The sequence below is a fragment of the Rhinopithecus bieti genome, unplaced genomic scaffold, assembly GCF_001698545.2.
Source record: "Rhinopithecus bieti isolate Rb0 unplaced genomic scaffold, ASM169854v2 scaffold_37503, whole genome shotgun sequence".
Taxonomy (NCBI): Eukaryota; Metazoa; Chordata; class Mammalia; order Primates; family Cercopithecidae; genus Rhinopithecus; species Rhinopithecus bieti.
The window spans coordinates 488,745-511,794 of record NW_016815616.1 but is presented as its reverse complement, the minus strand read 5'-3'; the positions used below and the strand labels follow the sequence as shown (position 1 = coordinate 511,794).

General features: G+C 43.5%; 1 protein-coding gene across 1 annotated transcript in view; it reads left to right on the top strand.

Moving 5' to 3' along the window:
• Positions 1-23,050, top strand: part of IGF2R (insulin like growth factor 2 receptor) — a 138,567-nt gene that overhangs the window by 15,216 nt on the left and 100,301 nt on the right. The window contains exon 2 of the mRNA XM_017853516.1: positions 6,464-6,603. Within this exon, the coding sequence (XP_017709005.1) occupies positions 6,464-6,603 (140 nt within the window). The remainder of the gene's footprint in view (positions 1-6,463; positions 6,604-23,050) is intronic.

Below are 23,050 nucleotides of genomic sequence, written 5' to 3'. Positions count from 1 at the left end.
TTATAAATTAAACTTAATCATGGGTATGTATGTAAAGGAAAAAACCACATCTGAAGCCATATTCCTGGTTTCAGGCCTCTACTGGGGATCTTGTATCTGTGATTACAAGGTGCCATGAAGGGATGACTTTAATTTGTCTATATGACTAGCATTTTATTGAATCAAATTGTATAGGTGGTTGGCAATATAATAGGAACTCAGAGATCTTTATGCTGTACAGAATCTATCATTTTAATGGCATTTATTGTGACAAGATTTAAACTAAAGTTTTGTGGAATGTTTTGCCAGTTTTTGTGTTGTAACTGAAACTGAATGTTTTCTGAAAAGTTAAAACCATTTTTTAAAATGGAAAATAAATGCAGCCGTTTACGGTAAGTGGTTAAGGACTCACCCTTGGGCCTCACACTGCCTGGGTTTATTCTTCACTTTGTAATTCTGTGATGCTGGGCAAGTTCCTCATTCTGAGCCTTGGGATCTTTGGCCTCAAAGCTGAGGAACTTGGGAGGGTTGGATAATGGCGTCCAGTTCTGTGGGGAGATTTGGCTCACATGTTAGCCGTGTGGGTGAGAGCTGTGCTGTCATGCGTTTTTAGCCAAACTGGCCAGTTTCCTTCTCAAGCCATCAGCAGATGCTGATCCTGCATCTGCCAGTCATTGTTCCAGGAGGGAGGACATTACTGTCCCAGAGTGACGGTGTCGGGGATAACAGGCACCTCAGAAGATGCCACCACTGAGCTGTATAAAGTGCCATTGCAGGTAGTGCCAGAGCTGTGGATTCGGCCGGGGAGCACTGTCTGGAGGAGCTGCTGCAGCACATGTGTATATCTCCAGCTGTTAGGCTGGCTTTGAAATGCATTTGGATTTTTTGAGAATGAGAGAGGGACCATTGGCTGTTTTACACTCTGAAAAATGACATAGAATAGCAGAGATTTTACTTACTTTTGCTGATTTTCTAGAACATTTTCTGTCCCAGAGTGATGGTTTTGAAGAACCAAGGTTCTTGGACAGATGGTTTTGCATCCAGAAGAGCGATTCTAACTGAAATCAGGCTGCCTCCCTTGAGGATGGTCACTGGATTTTGCAAGGCTGGGACAACGGGCAGGGATCCTGGGTTGTTTCCAGTGGACAAGCTGCTTCTGTGGGCCTTTGCAGTTCTCCCCGCTCCTCCTCCTGTGTCCTGCTGGTTTCCTTCAGTCGAGATGGAATACAGCATAGCGTCAGTGACTTTTAGAAGACTTGACAGAGTTTCAAGAAAATGCTCACTGGGCTTTTTTACCTATCCTGCTGCAGAGCTTCTTTGTTTTTTTTAGATGGAGGGAATCTCACTCTGTCACCCAGTCTGGAGTGCAGTGGTGCGATCTTGGCTCACTGCAACCTCCACCTCCTGGATTCAAGCTATTCTTGTGCCTCAGCCTCCCGAGTAGCTGGGACTATCGGCCATGCCTGGCTAATTTTTGTGGTTTTTTTTTTTTTTTTTAGTAGAGTCAGGGTTTCACCATGTTGGCCAGAATGGTCTTGACGTCCCGACCTCAAGTGATCCTCCCACCTTGTCCTCCCAAAGTGCTGGGATTACAGGCATAAGCCACCCGCACATGGCCTGAAGTTCTTTCTTCCAGAAAATGTATTCAACACATTCCTTCGTGTGTGTGTGTGTGTGTGTTTGAGTGAAGACTGTGTTTCCACACAGCTTGCAGATACTTTCTTCCAGAAGCTTGTTTGTTGCTAACATTTAACATCTTAGTATTACAGCTTAGTTTTCTCTGATTGAATATGTTGATCTCCTTTTTTTTTTTTTTTTCTGTCAGTTTTTTTCTTAAGTCTTTACTTGTGTAAGCTCAGATAACTTAGTCTAGAATGTAGGCTTTTTCTGGGAATCTCAGCTGAATGGTTTCATTTGCTTGGCTGTTAAATGAACCATACTGTTGTGGAATAGTTGCCTAATTCTGGCTGTATATGTGCACTTCGGGTAGAGAATTTTCTAATAGACAAACTTTCAGACAAAAAATTTATTATTCCTCAAATATATCATTAAATTTTATTTAGTCTGTAATAATTTTATTGCTTCTGAAGCCATTTTCTAGTTCTATCATGTGATCATGGTGCTTTTAAACTTTAATACCAATTTAAGAATGATTTTAGCTTAGGCCATTCTAGGGGCTTGGCCTTTAATGTGGAAAGAAATTTAGAATCCTTTAGTTTCAAACATGTGATTTCTTAAAACTTGTTATCAGTTATTTATATGATTTTAAGTTTATTATGAAATAGTCTTTAAAAAATATTTACTTTAGTGGAAGCATGTCTAGTGATAGTTTAACCAGAGTGCATACCAGAGTACATAATAGTTTTTGGAATATTCTTCATAAATTTTCAGATAGATTATTTAAACCACATGACGGTTTCTGAGCTCCTGTTGATACTAGGGGCTAGGCATATTAGTTTAGTTTTTTCTTTTCCTTTTTTTTTTTTTTTTTGAGACAGAGTCTTGCTCTGTTGCCCAGGCTGGAGTGCAGTGGCGCAGTCTCAGCTCACTGCAACCTCCACCTCCCAGGTTCAAGCGATTCTCCTGCCTCAGCCTCCCAAGTAGCTGGGACTACAGGTGCGCACCACCACACCCGGCTAATTTTTGTATTTTTAGTAGAGACCGGGTTTTACCATATTGATCAGGCTGATCTTGAACTCCTGACCTCATGATCTGCCTGCCTCGGCCTCTCAAAGTGCTGCAATTACAGGCGTGAGCCACCACGCCCTACCATTAATTTGTTTTAAAGGAGACATAATGTCCATTGAAACATCAGAATGTTTTAAGTACTGACAGCTTGCAGGTGTCTTTGGAGTGAAGTTTAGAAACCTATTGTGACCATTCTTCGTTTTAAAGCTGTGACTAAGAACTCTGAGATATTGGTGGCTTTGCCTCAAGTGCTGCTGATGGCTTTGAATGGCATTGAGGTTGCCAGGCCTGGAGGAGGGCTGCCTTGTGCTGAGTGGTTAAATCAACCCCCTGAAAAAAGTCAGTGTTCAAGTATTTTAATAGGCTCCTCCTTTCCTACTCCCATAACCACTTACATTTGATGAATCTTGACAAAACAAGTATGAAATGCAAATAGAGAAAATGATATAATTGAATAGAGCAACACTTTTCTCTCTAGCAGCCCTGATTTCCAGATTATCAGGACAATATCCCTCATTTTATTCTTTTTAAAATCTTGATTCTGCTCCCCAAGCACACACATTCTTTACCTTATTTAAATATCCCCTTTGCAAAAATGCTGGATTTCTTTTAAGGAAAGCATAGCCGGCCAGGCGCAGTGGCTCATGCCTGTAATCCCAGCACTTTGGGAGGCTGAAGTGGGCGGGTTCACGAGGTCAGGAGATCAAGACCATCCTGACTAACATGGTGAAACCCCGTCTCTACTAAAAATATAAAAAATTAGCCAGGCGTGGTGGCGGGTGCCTGTAGTCCCAGCTACTCGGGAGGCTGAGGCAGGAGAATGGCGTGAACCCAGCCTTTATTTTTTACATTTTGCAAGGACATTTTAAGTCACTTTCTTCCTTTTCTGTTTTTACTCCTGCTGAGGAGTTGATCCCCATTTTTCAAAATGGACAAAACATTCTCCCCAGGGCAGAGTAGACATTTGAGAAGAATTGTTTTCGCAGAACCTGGAAACCACCTATTTTGTCCCAAGTATACTGGTTGATACATTAGCAATTACTCACTATCACTTTGCCAGTGAGCTTGCAGTGAGCTGAGATCGTGCCACTGCACTCCAGCCTGGGTGACAGAGCCAGACTCAGTCTTAAAAAAAAAAAAAAAAAAAAAAAGGAAAGCATAGCATTTTAGGTATGTGTGGATCTCTTTAGCGTTGATTCCTACCAGTTAACTTATTTTAAATGACACCCTCATGCACCAATATCATATACTTAGGATTGTGAAATAGCTTAATGATGTCACTGCCGCTTCTTGAGGTTTGTCTCTGGTATCCTGGAGAAACTAGTTATGGCTCCTGAATAAGAGATTAGCATTTTTCCTGAGTAGTAGCCAAGTCTTTGTTTACTTGTTTATCTTGTATCCTGCAACCTGGAATATATGCTCGGAGAGGGCAGGGCCTCTTTGTTTTGTTTATTGCTGTACTCTCCTGTGCCTCCCGCAGTAAGTACTTGAGAAATACCTGTGAAACACATGAATAAAGGTGAATGAAGGGCAAAGGAAACAAGCCTTTATGGATGATTTTTCTCTGTGCCTGATAATACTTGGGTTATTTTCTCACGTCCTTGAATCATCCTGAGTCTAGGAGATAATAACTCTTAACATGTTCCTGATGAAGAAGCTGAGTTGAGGAGTAACACCCCAAGGGTGTCACCCTAAGGCTGGGCACCTAAGTACCCCAGCCTGCTCTTCAGGTTTGTAACCACTTAGTGACCATCAGACCTTCCATCTCCCTGCTTTTAAAGGCCTGTGTATGTGGTTTGGTTTCTTGGCAGGTGGATTCGATGGGTTTCCAGACCTAGGAGTTCTTGGCACCTTGTCTTCCCGTACCCCAATAGGGCCACTATGGCTCCTCCATTGTTGAAACTAGTTCAGGGTCAGGGAGGGGGACATGTTGTGGGGGACCTGGTGGTTGGTTTTGTGCTGAGTCATTGCCTTGGTGCACTGTGGAAGGGAGCTCTGGGAAGTGGACGGCTCCTTCTGTGAGGGAGTGCTTCTGTCGTCAACGGGGTACTGCATAGGCTGCATAACACTGCTAGGTAGATAAATATGGTGGTCTTACCCCAGGGCCTCCTCAACTCCTGAATGGGCCTAGCCTAAGCAATTCTGATTTAACTTATTGCCTCTCCTTTTAGCCATACTGTTGAGTTAAATAACAGCTTTTCTATTTAAAATAATAAAAAGTATTTTTGTAGATATGGGAGCTTGCTATGTTGCCTAGGCTGGCCTGAAACTCCTGGCTTCAGGTGATCCTCTGGCCTTCGCCTCCCAAAGTACTGGGATTACAGGCATGAGACCCTGGCCTGGCCTTTATTTTTTACATTTTGCAAGGACGTTTTAAGTCACTTTCTTCCTTTTCTGTTTTTACTCCTGCTGAGGAGTTGATCCCCATTTTTCAAAATGGACAAAACATTCTCCCCAGGGCAGAGTAGACATTTGAGAAGAATTGTTTTCGCAGAACCGGGAAACCACCTATTTTGTCCCAAGTATACTGGTTGATACATTAGCAATTACTCACTATCTGCTTTGCCAGAGGTTTGAACAATGAGTGTTAATGCTTGGTGTAGTGAATTTTGTGTGATTTCGAATCTGATAGTTGACTCATTGCACAGTTCTGTCTTGCAAGTTCAGATCTGAACTACAGCTCTAAGAGGAAAAAGCAAAAGTGGAGCTGCCTTTCGTGCCATAGCTAGCTTTTTAATAAAATAGACTTAAAAAATCCTTTGGCTTTTCAGCATTTTGGTGTGATTGGAAAGGCTATTACTATCTTATATTCAGCATGAGTCTTGAGCAGTTACTAATTAATATGGTTTGGCCGTGTCTCTACCCAAATCTCAGCTTGTAGTTCCCATAATCCCCATGTGTCGTGGGAGGGACCTAGTGGGAAGTAATTGAATCATGGCAGGGGTTACCCTCATGCTGTTCTCCTGATCATGAGTGAGTTCTCATGAGATCTGATGGTTTTATAAGGGGCTTTTTCCCCTCTTGCTCTGCACTTCTGCTTGCTGAAAAAAGATGTGTTTGCTTCCCCGTCTGTCGTGATTGTAAGTTTCTTGAGGCCTCCCTAGCCATGCTTAACTATGAGTCAATTAAACCTCTTTCCTTTATAAATTACCCAGTCTTGAGTATGTCTTTATTAGCAGTGTGAGAACAGACCAATACACTGATCTGAGTTGATATTCTTAAATTAATGGTAAGATATTTCTTTCTTTCTTTTTTTTTTTTTGAGACAGAGTCTTGCACTGTTGACCAAGCTGGAGTGCAGTGGCGCAATCTCGGCTCACTGCAACCTCCACCTCCCAGGTTGAAGCAGTTCTCCTGCCTCAGCCTCCCAGGTAGCTGGGATTACAGGCATGTGCCACCACGCCCAGCTAATTTTTGTAATTTTAGTAGAGACGGGGTTTCATTATGTTGGCCATACTGATCTCGAACGCCTGACCTTGTGATCCACCCTCCTCAGCCACCCAAAGTGTTGGAATTACAGGCCTGAGCCACCTCGCCCAGCCAGATATTTCTATTTTGATGATCTTTGAGTCCTGAGGTAGCTTCAGAGTGGATTGAACCAGAAACAGATGGTGTTAGTAGTTTCTGCCCTGGCTTCTTTGCAACTTAACATACTTGACTTTTAGTGTTTTGGCTAAGGAAAGTGTATTTTCTAGTTTGTGGCAGTTTTAAGCAAATGTGGCTTGAATAAAACTAGAGAGAAGTTTAATTTTTGATAAATCAGTGACAGTGACAAGTTGTTTTTCTTCCTTTCCAGTTATACATGGGAAGCTGTTGATACCAAAAATAATGTACTTTATAAAATCAACATCTGCGGAAGTGTGGATATTGTCCAGTGCGGGCCATCAAGTGCTGTTTGTATGCACGACTTGAAGACACACACTTATCATTCAGTGGGTAAGTAAAACGACCTTAAATTACTGGATTGACAATATGATTCCCCAAGTTTGCAAAAATGACTGTGTATAGCTATATGTATATAGCTATACAAAAATTATGAATGTTTATAAATTATAAATGTTTATAATACATAATACACATTTGTTAGTAGTTAAAAATGATAACAGTTTGAATGTCTAGTATGAGCTAAAACTAGGTTAGTTCTGTCTAGTGGATACTATGCAGACAACCCTTACGAAGAATTATGTAGATGTGTATTTGATATTGAAAGATGTCTCCTAGATGGCTCTCCCTTCTCACCCACATTTTTCTTAAACCCTGTTTTACATTCTCCCCAGCCCCATTTCCTTTAGTGCTCCCCTCACTCCCACTCCTTTGTACCTTCCAGTTTTGGCTGTGGTTCCCAGACAGTGTGTCTGCCATCAAAGATGGTCACTGGAGTTAGGCTTACATTAAAGGTTAAATAGTCCTGATTGGCAGTCTCAGAGAAAAAGGTGCAGCCCCTTCTTTCCTAGGGTTCATTTCATTTCCACAAATGTATGCCTTTTGGATCAGGATCGCTATCCTCCTGTGAAGAATATGAATCCAAGTGGATTGATAGCACCAGGTTACATGGAGTGGGGTCAGGGCAGATACCTGAAGGAGGGGATGCAGGGCGGACAGAAAAGCAGAACACATTGCCCTTGGATTTGGCAACATGGATGTCTGTGGTGACCTTTCACTAAGGCAGTTAGAATAATGAGGTTTGACCACAATGGATGGTCATGACATGGTGATGGTATGTGACTAGGGATCGTCTGATAACTAGAAGAGGATGCTAGCTAGGCTTTTGGATTTGGGAGAGAAGCTTACTGTGGTAGCTCTGTCATTTTGTTTTGTGTTTTAAACATTTTTACATTTTTACAGATTTGGGTGTTCAAGTGCAGTTTGTTACATGGATATATTGCATAGTCGTAAATTTGGGTTTTTAATACCTGTCACCTGAATAGTGTACATTGTACCCAGTAGATAATTTCTAATTCCTCACCCCTCAACCTCTCTGAGTCTCCAGTGTCTGTTACTCCACTGTCCATGTCCATGTGTACATATTGTTTAGTTCCTACTTACAAGTGAGAACATGTGGTATTTGATGTTCTCTTTCTGAGTTATTTTACTTAGGATAATGGGCTGTTGTTTAATTCATGTTGCTGCAAAACATGTGATTTCATTCTTTTTATGGCCAAGGTGTGGAATTTGACCATAAAAAAGAATGAAATCACACACACACACACACCACATTTTTTGTTATCCAGTCATCCATTGATGGACACTTAGGTTGATTCCACGTCTTTGCAGTTGTGAATAGTGCTGTGATAAATATTGAGTGCAGGTATCTCTCTGATATGATGATTTTTTTCCTTCAGGTGTATAGTCAATAGTGGGATTGCTGGATGGAATGGTAGTTCTATTTTTAGTTCCTTGATAGATCTCTATACTGTTTTCCATAGAGGATATCCTAATTTGCATTCCCACCAACAGTATGTAAGCATTCCCATTTTTCTACATTCTTCCCAACATCTTTTGCTTTTTGACTTTTTAATAATTGCCATTCCAGTGGGTGTAAGATGATGTCTCATTGTGGTTTTAATTTGCCTTTCTCTAATGATTAGGGATGTGGAACATTTTTACATATGCTTGTTGGCCATTTGTATGTCTTTAGAGAAATGTCTGTGTATGTCCTTTGCCCTGTTTTAAAGGGGTTCTTTTCCTTTTGAATTGTTTTGAGTTCCTTGTAGATTCTGGATGTCAGTCCTTTGTCAGACACACAGTTTGCAAATATTTTCACCCGTTCTGTAGGTTTTCTGTTTACTCTGCTGTGCAGAAGCTTTTTAGTTTAATTAAATCTTGTCTATTTTTGTTTTGTTGCATTTGCTTTTGAGGTTTTAGTTATGAAATCTTCGTCTAGGCCAATGTCCAGGATAGTGTTTCCTGGGTTTTCTTCTAGAATATTCATAGTTTCAGATCTTACATTTAAGTCTCCAACTTTTGTATATGGTGAGAGATAGGGATCTAGTTTCATTCTTCTGCATATGGCTGTCCAGTTTTTCCAGCACCATTTATTGAATAGGGTATCCCTTCCCCAGTGCTATGTTTTTGTCCACTTTGTCAAAGATCAGTTGGTTGTAAGTATGTGGCTTTGACTCTGGGTTCTCTATTCTGTTCCACTGATCTGTGTGCCTATTTTTATATCAGTACCATGCTGTTTGATTACTATAGCCTTCAGGTATAATTTGAAGTCGGGTAACATGATGCCTCTGGCTTTGTTATTTGCTTTTGCTATTCAGGCTTTGGCTACTCATATGGTTCCATATGAATTTTAGGATTGTTTTTCTAATTCTGTGAAAAATGACTTTGGTACCTTGATAAAAACTGCATTGAATCTGCAGATTGCTTTGGTCATTATGGTCATGTTAACAATACTAATTCTTCTAGGCCATGATTTTTGCATGTATTCATTAGGGATATTGGCGTGTAGTTTTCCTTTTTTGTTGTGTCCTTGCCTTGCTTTGGTATTAGGGTGTTACTGGCTTCATAGAACAAGTTAGGGAGGATTCCTTCCAACCTGAGTTTATTTTATTTTTTTGCAGCGAGCAGTTTCGGTGGGATTCGTACCAGTTCTTTGTACCTTTGGTAGAATTTGGCTCTCAATCTGTCTGGTTCTGTGCTTTTTCTTGAGAGATTTTTAAAGTACTGATTCAATCTCACTACTTGTTATTGGTCTTTTCAGGATTTCTGTTTCTTCCGATTCAATACTGGGAGGTTGTATGTTTCCAGGATTGTATCCATTTCCTCTAGGTTTTCTAGTTTTTGAGTGTAGAGATGTTTATAGTAGCCTCTGATGATCTTTTGTCTCTCCATAGTACCAGTTTTAATGCCTACTTTTTCATTTCTGATTGTGCTTGTTTGAATTGCGTCTCTTCTTTTTTTGGTTGAGTAGTGATCCATTGATTTTGTTTATCTTTTCAAAGAACCAACCAACTTTGTTTTGTTGATACTTTGCATTTTTTGGGGGTGGGGTCTTAGTTTCATTTAGTTCTGCTCTGATTTTTGTTATTTCTTCTGTTAGGTTTCAATTTGGTTTGTTCTTTTTTTTTTTTCAAGTGCCATGAGGGTTACATTAGGTCATTAATTTGTGATCTTTCTTTTTGATGTAGGCATTTAGTGCTATAAACTTCATCTTACTGCTGCTTTGCTGTATTCCAGAGGTTTTGGTCTATTATGTCTCTATTTATATTCATTTCAAAAAATTTTTACATTTCATCCTAACTTTGTCATTGACCCAAAGGTTATTCAGGAGCAGGTTGTTTAATGTCCATGGATTTGTGTAGTTTTGAGAGTTCTCCTCTTGGAATTGATTTCTAGTTTTATTCCACTGTGATCTGGGAAGATAGTTGATATGATTTCAGTTTTTAAAATGTATTGAGACTTGTTTTGTGGCCTAATATATGGTCTATCCTGGAGAGTGTTCCATGTGCTAAGAGGAATGTATGTCCTGTGGTTGTTGGGTAGAATGTTCTTTAAATATCTTTTAGGCCCATTTAATCCTGAGTCCAATTTAAGTTCAGTGTTTTATTGTTGATTTTCTGTCTCGATTATCTTTCTACTGCTCTTAGTGAGGTGTTGAAGTCTCTCATTATTATTACGTTGCTGTCTGTCTCCTCTTAGGTCTAGTGGTAATTATTTTATGAATCTGAGTGCTTTGGTGTGGGGTGCATTTGTATTTAGGATGGTTATATCTTGTTGAATTGATCCCTTTATCATTATTTAATGGTCTTCTTTTTGTTTTCTCTTTTAACTGTTGTTGACTTAAAAGGCTGTTTTGTCCAAGTATTTCTTCTCCTGCTCACTTTTGGTTTCTGTTTGCATGGAATATCTTTTCCTACCTCTTTACCTTGAGTCTTTGTCTTTACCAGTTAGGTGGTTTTCTGTAAGCAACATATGGTTGGATCTTTTTTTTTTTAAGATATGTGAGTTTTATACCTTTTATCTGGGTTAATTCAAACCTGTCTTTAAGCTATCAGATTCTCTTTTCTGCTGGTCTAGTCTGCTGTTCAAGCTTTCAATTGTATTTTGTAATTCCTACAATGAATTTTTTATTTCTGGAATTTCTGTCTGGTTTTCTAAAAAATAGCTATCTCTAGTAAAATTTTAATTTAGATCCTGTATTGTTTTTCTGATTTGTGTTAGTTTTTTGACTTTCTCTTGGATCTTATTGTGTTTCTTTAAAATCAGTATTTTGAATTCCTTATCTGGTATTTCAAGGATTTCATTTTCATTAGGGTCCACTGCTGGAGAGTTAGTGTGAGTCTTGGGGATGTCGCAGCACTCTTTTTTTTTTTTTTTTTTTAAAATACTTCTAGAGTTGTTACTCTGCTTCATTCTCATCTGGATAAACTATCTCTTCTTTATTTTTAAATTTACTTTGGCAGAATTTTTTTTCCCTTGAGAATGTGAATATAATGTATGTTGTATATAGTTGTTTGACTTCAGTTCTGGGTGCTTTCAGTGACAAAGACTCTGAGTTTCTTGGTTATAGATGGCCTTTTTGTGGTAGCTTTCTCAAATGCTAGTGATAGTAGTGATGTGCTGGGTGTGTGAGCAAGGTCCTCACCCATCTCCCGTTGGGCCTGGAAGGCAGAGTTCTCAGGAAGTTATCTTGTTCTCCTTTGCTTTGCACTTCTGGCAGCAGAATTTATATTGGGTTGTGCAGGCCAGCAGGTGGTATTTACTGGTAGAAGCTAGCTGCAGTGGAATCCGATGGGTTTATGCGTGACCTTTGTTTATGGGGGAAGCTCTGTTGCTTCAGGCAGTGACGTGGTCTGTGGAATGCACAGTGGCCTGAGCTCCCTGCTCAACCCCTGAGTAGGGGAGAAAGCTAAACTGAACTGCCAATTCTCTTGGATACTGCAGTGATTCAAGCACCAGCCCTAACACGGGTAGCAGGGGGAGCTCTGTAGAAGTTGCCAAGGTGTCTGTGGGGAGGTGTGGGGACTGCCCCGGCTCTATGGCCTGGGCAGATAGGAATACAATCTGCCTCCCTGTCACACCCCGTCCTGGTGCTGGGGACATTCAGAACATGAGAACATCGCTGTCTGTCTCAGGCTGCAGTGTAGTGAGTGCCATGAGAGACACCTGTCCCATGGCTTACTACCAACTTGTCTTCTGCATTGAGCCTCCTCCCTCAACCCAAAGCACACAGATTTGTAGCTCTCCTGCTCTTTGCCACAGGGATGCTGTGGGTCTGTGTAGAGGGTGGGGCCCCACCTTTTATACAAGTCCTGGCCCAGTGGGTACACTGCCAGTGGAAACAGCTGTGCCTAACAGCCACGGAATGGCCACTGTCCCGTGTGCCTGTGCCAACCTGTGGGAGCAGCCACGACTGTGCCCAACAGCAGTGGGTGGAGGGTAGGAGAGGAGAAGTCCCACTCCCCACATCCGTGCCCAAGCACTGAGACCACCTGGCTCCTGGGCTGGAAGCATGCTCCTCCCTTGCAGAGCTGAGTACAGCACCCCTGTGTCTGCTGCAGGTGGCACAGTCTCTCAGCCCACAGGCCATGCTCCTGGGCACAGGAAAGTGAATGCTCTGGTCTCCTTTGTCCCAAGGGGTGCCCCCTTGGCATACTGGACTCTTTCTTCCCTTAGGAGCAGCACTCCCTGAGGGTAGGCCTCTGGGAACCCCGTAGCTCCCCTGGGTCTAGCCAGCCTTGTGTTGCTGCTGCAGTCTCAGCAGGTGCCAAGAGGTCTGTGGGGCCTCTGGTGATTAGAGACATCAGTGCTGAGCTTCCCCAGGCAGTCCTCCAAGGGCTTTGCCCTTAGTATGATGCCCGCTACCGCTGCTGCTGCCACCCAGGTCCACTGGAGGGTGAGCAACCTGGCACAAGCGGTAGTCTGATGTAATGCCCTCAGGACACCCCCAAATTGCTGCCCGCACCAGTGTTTGGGTTTGCGAGGGCAGGAAAGCTCTGTCACAGTTTGGGTACCAGCAGTTGGCCACAGAGGCGAGGGGCAGCAGTGGCATTCCCACCACCCCTTTCAAGGGAATACGAAGTCCCTCAGGGCTCCTAGCCGCTCTCTGCCCCTCTCTTGTTTCCTTTTCTTTTTTTGACCTGGCTTCGTCCCAGGGGTTCTCCACTAGGCTCCAGTACTCTCCACTTGATAGTCCATTCTGGTGATGGTTGCTCGCCTGTAACCCTGGTTCTTCTGAGAACTGGCCTCTGACAACTGTGTTCAGCTGTCTCGAAACAAAAGAAACCCCCACTTGTCATTTTGCGTGGAAATTCCTAAACACAGTTAAAAGAGCTTTGTAGAAAGCAGTGTTTAGAGTAAGAAGATAAGGGAGTGCGAGGTCTGCTGGTTGAGGCCCAGTTCCTGTTTGATTTCCCTCTCTCTCTACAAAGAGACCATCCAGACTGAAAAACCTGGTGAGAGGGATTTGGGGCCTGGGATTGAGATCTGAGAAAGCACTGGATTGTCGTGAATTATTGGGTCTGACAAATGTTACCCTTTGGTGATATACTTAGGAAACTTACAGATGAGATGGCCAATTTCCTCATTGTGCTCTTTTGAGAACTCACAGAGAAAGGCCACAAGTAAGCCTGTTGGTCAGTGTTATGTTCAGAAAGAAGGAAAAGTAGCTTTCTTCTTGATTTTATTATAATATTTCAATGTTTTTGGCTAATGGAAGTATGTCTTGAGTTTATGGTAGTATAGTATAGTACAGTACAGTACAGTATAGTATAGTATAGTATTAGTATAGTATAGTACCACGTAGACTAATGCCAGATGGAGACAACTTACTTGAAGGATAATTTGTGAGCTTGGCCTCACTGGACAGAGTTTGAGTTTGACCAAGTTCTGTGGGCCTTGAAAGCCAGGGAGGAGGAGAGTTGTTATTTCCTGGTAGGGAGTGGATCCATTACAGATCTTTTGTGATGGTAACGGGGAGGTGATGTGATAGAAGGTGTTTTTAGGAAGCTGGCCACGTGGAATAGGAAAGGATGCTTATGGGGGAGATACCAAAGATAACTAGATGACTAAAAAGTAACTTACAGGTTAAGTTGATGATGATACTCTTATAAACTAGCAGTTTCCAATCTCATTTTTTCCCCCAAATACATGTGACCAATCCCCTTCCCACAGCTTGAAACTTCCAGAGGGAGTCATCATATATACTTTCAGGACTGTCAGTAACGGCTCCCTTTCTTCAACTGGAGAGAGCAGTTTGTATGAGTGAACGAGAGTGACATTGACAGTAGCATAGGGATAATCCCGAATCAAATCTAATTTGCATATACAATAAAAATACCTAAATTTGTTGCACATTCATGTGCTAGGCCTAATGTTTTAAAGTAAAATATCTCATTTAATTCATTCAACAACCCTTTAAAGTAGGTGATTTCATTTCCCTCATGTTACAAATGAAGAAACTGAAGTGCAAAATGGATCTGTGTTCCACAGTGGGCGGGTCTATGCACATCTGCCCCCGGAGTCCGAGGAAGTTGAGAGGCTGAAGAAAGAGGCTGACACCCAGTTTCTCAGAAAGGAACATTTAATAGGGACTTGTGAATAGAAGCCACATCTCCAGAAGTCACGAGATGAGATGAATCCCTCCGCCATTACCCACCCGGGACCCAGGGCTCATACACCATAGGGAAGGGGTGGTTCAGAAGGGATGTGTAGGACAATGGAAGTAGATTTTTTGACCTAAGGGGAGGATTCATGATAAGTGCCTGCTCTTACATGAGGAACAGTAGATAAACTGGAAATCTTGGAGGCCTTCCTGAAACTGGGGTTAATCAGAAGTCAGCAGGGCTGTTTGGCCTCCAGAATGGAGTTACTTTAGCCTCCACAATGAGCACCTTGCTGGAGGTGGTGTGCTTTTGGATTTGAATGTGGACAGCCAGCTCCAGAGCCTGTGTATTCACTCAGGGCTGTGTTTTTATGTGAGTCATCTGGTCACATCAGACAGATTGGAGCTGAAATGGAGACCAGGATGAGAGATCTGAGTGTGTGGTTCTGAGAGGACATCTCAGAACAAACTTCTTTTGATCTTGCTAGAAAGGAAAAAATGTGAACCTTCAAAACGACCACAAGAACTGGAGCTCCCAGCAGATCAGAGGAACAGAAGAGCTAGTATAGAAATAGATCCAAATATATATGGTAACTTAAGATAACTTACAACCAAAAAATTGGGTGTAAGTAGCTATTGTCTCTTAGGAAACAAAGTTCAATCCCTCCTTTAGATCACATATCGAAATTGCAGCTCAGTTAAGATTTGAAAGTAAAAAGACAAGAGAACGTTGGAAAAAAAATTAGTAACACGTAGATATAATCTAGAAGAGCCTTCCTCAAGGAAACCTGGAAGCCATACAGGAGAAGAGGAACATTTCTTATTACATACCTTTTAATGACTAAAAGGTGTTCTAAAGACAAAAGACATATGCTAGACTGGGAAAAACATTTCCAGCATGTTTGTCAATGTACTAATAGGATGAGAGTTTTCTTAAAATTGGTAAGAAAACAAACAACCCAGGAGAAAAATGGCAAAGTCAAAGAACAGGTAATTCACAAAAGAAGAAATCCAGACGGTCGATACAACTTCACTAGTAAGCCAGGTGTATTAGGCCTTTCTCACATTGCTTTAAACAACTACCTGATACTTGGTAATTTATGGAGAAAGGTTGGATTCACAGTTCCAAAGGCTGTATAGGAAGCGTGGCTGGGGAGGCCTCAGGAAACTTAAAATCATGGCAGCAGGTGAAGGGGAAGCAGGCAGCTTCTTCGCATAGTGACAGGAGAGGAGTGGGGAGGTGCTACACCCTTTTAAACAAGCAGATCTCGTGAGAACGCTGTCACAAGACAGCACTTGGGGATGGTGCTAAACCATTAGAAACCAGCTCTGTGATCCAATTACCTCCCACCAGGCCCCACCTCCAACGCTCGGGATCACAATTCATCATGAGATTTGGGTGGCGAGACAGAGCTAAGCCGCATCACCAGGTATAAATGCAAATCAGAGCAATTATGAGATCTCATTTTTCTTTGAGAAGTTGGCAGAAATTTAAGTGGTTGAATCATAGAGTGCTGGCAGGGAGCCTGGAAATGGGCACATTTATTTATATGTTGCTGTAGGAAGATGGTTGTCTCTCAGTCCTTTTGGGAAGATAATAGTTGGTGTGAGTTTTTTTTTTTTTTTTTTTTTGAGACAGAATCTCACCCTGTTGCCCAGGCCGGAGTGCAGTGGTGTGATCTTGGCTCACTGCAACCTCCGCCCCCTGGGTTTAAGTCATTCTCCTGCCTCAGCCTCCTGAGTAGCTTGGATCACAGGCACCACCATGTCCAGCTAATCTTTTTTTTTTTTTTTTTTGTATTTTTAGTAGAGATGGGGTTTCACCATTTGACCAGGCTGGTCTTGAACTCCTGACCTCAAGTGATCCGCCCGCCTTGGTGCCCCAAAGTGCTGGGATTACAGGTGTGAGCCACCTCGCCTGGCCTGGTGTGAGTTTTAAAGTGCTCTAACGTGGGGGTCCTCAACCCCTGGGCCACAGACTGATACCGGTTTGTAGCCTGTTAGGAACTGGGCTGCACAGCAGGAGGTGAGTGGCGGGTGAGAGAGTGAAGCTTCCTCTGTATTTACAGCCGCTCCCCATTGCTTGCACTACTGCCTGCGCTCTGCATCCTGTTAGATAAGTGGCAGCATTAGGTGCTCATAGGAGCACGAACCCTATTGTGAACTGCACATGCGCGGGATCTAGGTTGTGGCCCCTTATGAGAATCTAATGCCTGATGATCTGTCAGTGTCTCCCATCACCCCCACATGGGACCATCTAGTTGCAGGAAGACAAGCTCAGGCTCACATTGATTCTACACTATGGTGTATTGTATAATTATTTCATTACATGTTGCAATGTAATAATAATAGAAATAAAGGGTACAATAAATGTAATACGCTTGAATCATCCTGAAACCATCCTGCCCCCAACCCAAGTCTGTGGAAAAATTGTCTTTCATGAAACCAGTCACTGGTGCCAAAAAGGTTAGGGACTGCTGCCCTAAAATTTTTTATAGTGAGAAACAAATATGAAGACCTAAATGCTGGTTTAAGCAACATTACATTATTTTAAATTGAGGAATCATACATTATCCACACATCCAAGGAGCTCAGAAGAAATTAAAATAATCATACATTAGTGTTTCCTTAGGCAAATGATACTACATATGTGAATCTTAGCAAATGTTAGCCATCATTTTTATAGGGCCTGTGAACAATATTTGGTCCCATTTGCAACCTAATTATCTTCACATTTTAAAGTGGTTTATACATTTTATATACATTTGACCCTTGAACAACACTAGAGTTAGGGGCACTAACCCCCTGCACAGTTGAAAATCCACGTTTAACTTCTCCCCTCTAACCAGAGCTGCTAATAGCCTGCTGTTGATGGGAAGCTTTACCAGTAACATGAAGTCGATTAACACATATTTTGCATATTATATGTATTAAATACTGTATTCCTACAATAAAGTAAGGTAAAGGAAAGAAACTATTAAGAAAATCAGGCCAGATGTGGTGGCTCACACCTCTAATCACAGCACTTTGGGAAGCTGAGGTGGGAGGATCAGTGGAGCCCAGAAGTTTGAGACCAGCTTGGACAACATAGTGGAACCCCATCTCTGCAGAAAGTAAAAGAATTAGCCAGGCATGGTGGTACATGCCTGTAGTCCCAGCTACTTGGGAGGCTGAGGCAGGAGGATTGCTTGAGCCCAGGACTAGGTAAGAGAGTGAGACCGTGTCTCAGGAAAAAACAAATCATAAGGAAGAAAAAGTATGTTTATTATTCAGTAAGTGGAAGTAGATCATCATATAAAGATTTTCATCCTCATTGTCTTCATGTAGGCTGAGTAGGAGGAGGAAGAGAAGGGACTGGTCTTGCTGTTCTAGGGTTACAGAGGGGAAAGAAAATCAATGTGTAAGTGGACCTGGGAAGTTCAGAACTGTGCAGTTCAAGGGTCAACTGTATTTGATTTCCTTTTTAAGTACCTCAGATGTCTGACTTAACAGTTAAAAATTCAGTGTAACAATAATTATACATTTAAGAGTATTATATATTTAATAATTCTTATATATTTACTAGTTATGATAAACCTAAAATTCTCTTAAATGTTCTAATACTGTGGCATAAGTCTGAATTAATTGCTGAGTTGTAAACTTTGGATTGGAGTTATATTAAATATTGCAGTAAAAATACCAAGTACGTTCACATTTTTCCTATCACATCAAATATTAATATTATGATTTTAATTAACCTTCTGAGGATTAAAGCTCCATATCCATTTTAGGAAGCCTGTTACCAGCCCATTTAACTTGAGGTAATGTACTCACTAGGGAACAGTGTTAATTGAGGTTACCACTAGAGCCTGGAATTCTGTTTGGCTTCTTGTTAGTGACCTGGTAGGACACAGTGAGTCCTACTGTAGTCGCCGTCCCAGGTGATTCCTTTACTCTAAAGAGCCTGGCCCCTGACTTCCAGTGATTTGGTAGTGTCTGATTCTTGTATGCATTCACAGAAATCTAGAGCAGGCATCTGGATTGATCATTGGATTGTATCTTTCATCTCTTTGACTCATAAGATGTGAAAATGCCTTTTCCTCTTAAGTCTTTTATTTTCTTAAAACCTAGAATTCTGTTGGATATTTAAGATGCTACCTGGTTGAGTTTTGGATACAACTCATGTTTTTATCTGATTTATGGTCTCTCCTGATAGTCTGGCAATACCTGTTACGTTTTAAAACGTATATTCACATAATCTTTTGTGACTCAAACGGATAGAAGTAGTAGTACTATATGTAGATATTTCTACAAAAGGTTTTTGGTAGCATTGTTTATTGTGGCACATATGCTGGAACAATCTGTATGGGTATGGTTCAGTAATTTATAGTGTATTTTCTTATTTACTTGGTTAAATCATCTAAAATTATATGTATGCATTATATTAAAACAGCCAACAGTTAATGTTTATTTGTAATAAATATTTGACTGTCAGTGATATGTAGGCCCTGGTTTAGGTACTGGAATTGAGTCAGTCACTACAAAAGACAAGAATCTCTTTTTTTCATGGAGCTTACATTTTAGTAGGGTGGGAGACAGATGAAAAAAGCAATGGCTAAGTAGTACGTTAAACCATGATGACTGCTATAAAAAAAGAAAGGAAGGGTAATCAGGAGTACTGAGGGCTCAGGGGTGTGTGTGCAAGGATATTAAATAGGGTAAGTGTCACTGAGAACGTGACATGTAAGTAAAGACCTCAAGTTGAAGGAGTGAGCTGTGTGTCTCTCTGGGGGAACAGCCAGTTCAGGGGACAAGAGGGGTGGCCAAGGAGTGTGTTGGTGATAGCAAGAAAATAAATATCTTTTTAAAAGAGTATCCATATAAATAGAGAAGCTGGAAGTAAAAAAAACATTGGATGAGTTTTTTTTTTTTTTTAAATTTGGCAAAATAGCATCAATAGTGTATGTTGAAGGAAACGCTAAGTGGGTGTGCAGGGGAGAGAGGAAAGACTTGCTTGAGCAAATCAGGAAGTAGGACAGGAAGGGTTCTCTGCCTTGTAGGTTCTAATTGCCATGGCAATAATATAATTTTGCTGTAGCCCTGCGGCAGGCAGGAGGGCTGCTTGTGAAGTCAGGATCACCAGGCTTTGTGGCTTCGAGGAGGCCTAATCACTGTGGGCTTGCTTGGGCTTGGAAGTGCGGCCTGGTGGGCCGGCAGAGTGTGACTTGGTGGTCTGACCGAGCTGCACGTGAGGGCCCGGTGCAGCCTGGCATGGTGGTACCCTTGAGAGCATGGCCTGGAGGGCTGCGAGGTGCTGCCTGGCCAGTGTGGTCTGGAAGGGCCTGGCAAGCGCTATCTGGAGCACTCGGAGGTGTGGCCTGGTGGTCCAGGTGGGTCTAGTGAGTGTGGCTTGGAGTGCTGGGTTGTGTGGCCTGGCTGGCACTGAGGTCCCTGCGGATTCTGGAGAACCTGAAGGTGCGGCTCCGGGGGTGCGGCCAAGTGTGGTGTGGTGTGGTGTGGTGTGTGGTGTGGAGGGCCCGCGTGTGCAGCCTAGTGGTTACTGTAAGCATGGTTTGGAGGGCCTGGCGAATGTGTCCTGGTAGGCCTGGTGAGTGTGTAAGCACGGCCTAGAGTGTCACCAGACCAAACCGGACCCGTCTGCCAGTGCACCAGGGAAAGCCAAACACCAAAGTGCAGGGTTTTTGCTGGAGAGAGTGGACTGCACTGCGACGAGACAGGAAGAAAGCTCAAACCTGTCTCCCCGAGCCGGGGGCTGGGTGGGGTTTTATAAGCTTATGGTAATAAGGTGTGATCTGATTGGATCTTGCAATTAGATGACACCAGGGCTCTATCTGATTGGATCCTGGATCTTGCCCTGCGGTGTGCGCTTCTTACTTCAGTCCCACTCCTCAGTCCTAGCGCTTGGATTCCCCCCGTGTTGCAAGCTTGGTTCATCTGGGCAGGCTCCGGTGACGTGATCTCAAACTGGGAGCCCTGGCAGCTGAAAAACAACGAACAACTTTGTACATAAAAGATGATACAGCTTGGTCTAATGTGGTTCTAAAGAGGCTCTGCCAGCGAGTCCTAGGGGTTCCGGCGCGCAGCCCTGCGAACCTGGAGCTTAGGGTCTGCAGTCTGGGAGGCCGAGGCCTGGCATGTTGGGGAGAGGCTGGGGGCCTGGCGTGGTGGCTGCAGCCCGCAGTCCTTGCCCGGCCCTTCTCTGGGAGGCCGCGATTCTCCGCGGCTCTCGCCGGTGTCTGCCCTTGGCCACTGGGCTGCGAGGAAGCCGGCGAGGGGTGGGTGTGCGCCCCGCCTGGGTCTACCGCTGAGGGATGCAGTGGCCGCCAGCTTGGCCGTGCCGCTGGTTCACTCCCTTCCCGCTTCCAGGGCTTTTTTTCTGCCTCCTTTTCAGGACGTGACCCGCACATTATGAGGGACCCGCAGGGGCTCTTGGCACAGAGGGGTCACCCTGTGTGCGAACAGGACACGAGGTTGGGGGCTTGCCTTCTGAAGCTGCCAGGAGATGCTGCATCCCTTTGCCTGTAGCGGCCGCCCCCCATCCTCCACCCACCCCATCCCCTCCTCCCCCAACTGCAGTCTTTCGTGCCTCCTGAGCTCCTCTAGCCTCCCTGGGTCCCTTGCACCTCCTGATGTCCCCCAAGACTCCTGGCTCTCGCGCTTCTCCAGGACCCCGTGCCTCCTGGGTCTCTTGCGCCTCCCCGGTCCTCCGCGCCTCCTCGGCCCCGTGCCTCCCCGCACCCTTTGCGCCTCCTGGGGTTCCGTGCCTCCCGAGGCTTCCTTGCCTTCTGCTCCCCGCCTCGCCGCACCCCTCGCCTCCTCATGCTCCTCCGGCCCCCACACCTCCCCACCCTTGTGCCTATCTCCCTATCCCCTGTACCACCCGGCGCCCTCCACTCCCCAGCGCCTCCCCCTTTGCGCCTCCCCTTCGCGCCTCCCCTTTGCGCCTCCCCTTCGCGCCTCCCCTTTCGCGCCTCCCCTTTCGCGCCTCCCTGTACTCTGCATGCCCCGTGTGCCTGCTGCGCCCCACGCGCCTTCCGCGTCTCCAACCCTCACGCACTTCCAGCTGCACTCCCTAGGCGGGTACTTCGGCACCGCTGAGCCCGCCCCGGCCCCGCTGAGTGCCTCCCAGACACGCCCACCGCGGGCGGGACTCGGGGAGCTGTCCAGGCGCAGGAGCTGTCCAGGCGCAGGAGCTGTCCAGGCGCGGAAGCTGTACAGGCACGGGAGCTGTCCAGGCGCGGGAGCTGTCCAGGCGCGGGAGCTGTCCAGGCGCGGGAGCTGTCCAGGCGCGGAAGCTGTCCAGGCGAGGGAGCTGTCCACGGGGCACTGTCCTTGGTTTCAGAGCCTCTGCAGGGCTTCTGTGTCCTTTTGGCTGAGCCGACTGGGCAAAGGTTTTAGAAAAGACCCTGGGCGTTGCAGATGGGGAAGGATGATCCTGGCCGACTTTTGCACGCAGGCAGAAGAACCACCGGGCCATCAGCCTGGTGTCGTGGGGCGGCGCTGACTTCTGGTTCGCCCCTGCCCCAAGACTTCAGGTGTATATGGGATTGGATTAGCTGCATCCTGAACTCATGACACATACAGTGATCCATGTGTTAATCCGTGGACTAACTTTTTTCCTTTTAAAAAATTAGTTGTTTTGTGTAATGTAGTGAGCCCTGTTACTAACAAAAATCTAGGATCTTGGCAGTAACCACTGTCTGTTTTGCTTTTCCCTCTTTGACTTTCCACTAGAAGTAATCGTTAGCTCCCATCTTGTATTAAATTTTTTTTTTACTGTATCTAATTTCCAAAAAAAAATCTGTGTATGCAACTAACTTTATTAAAGTGTATATCTTCCTATGTGTAACTTTTTGGGACTTAAGTGATAACAGTAATATTACTACAAATCAACCATATTGTTGTTTTTTACTGTGTTTTATTCCTTCTGGATGCTGTAATATTTTATTGCGTGGATCTGCCAAAGTTAATTTATCCACTCTTCTGTTGATGGGCCTTTGGTTATTTCCAGGTTTTTGCTCTTCAGAAGAGTGGAATAACTGAGTGGAATAACTAGGCCATAGGGCACACAAATGTTCAATTTTAGGACATAATGTCCTGCTGACTTACATAGTTGTTGAACCAGTTAACATTTCACTAGCAATACAGGAGAGCTCTGAGCCATCTCACGTCTGACACTTGGTATTTAATTTTTGCCAGAGGGATGGCTGTAAACGGTATACCATTTTGGTCTTGATTTGAAATTCCTTGATCACCAGTAACATTGAACATCTCTTAACATATTTATTGATGTACATTTTTCTTCGGTTTGCTTGATCATGTCTTGTTCATTTTATATTGGGTTTCTATTGCGTGTGACCTAGATTAGAATTTTTTCTTTTCATTGGATATTAAAATCCACCATTGTGTGGCTAGGTGTGGATTTTTCCTTCTCTCTCCTTTCTGGCATGGTGTGTGCTTTCTCAGTCAGAGGTAATTCATCGTCCTTTATTTCCTGGAATTATATATAAAAAATTCTTTTTCTTATTTGTTTGCGTGTGAATGTATGTAGAAATTCTTGATGCTGGTTCTTTACCAGTTCTGTGTTTTTCCCAGTTTGTAACTTCTGTTTTCTTTAAGCTATTTTTTGATGAGTATAAACTCTTAAATTGAATAGGTCAACCTTGTTAATCATTTTGAGTCAAGAAATCTTTCTCTATCTTAAGATTTCTGCCAAGTTTTGAAGTTTGTATTTTGATGTTTACGTCTTTAATCCATTTAGACAGGGGTGTCCAATCTTTTGGCTTTCCTAGGCCACATTGGAAGAATAGTTATCTTTGGCCACACCTAAAATAC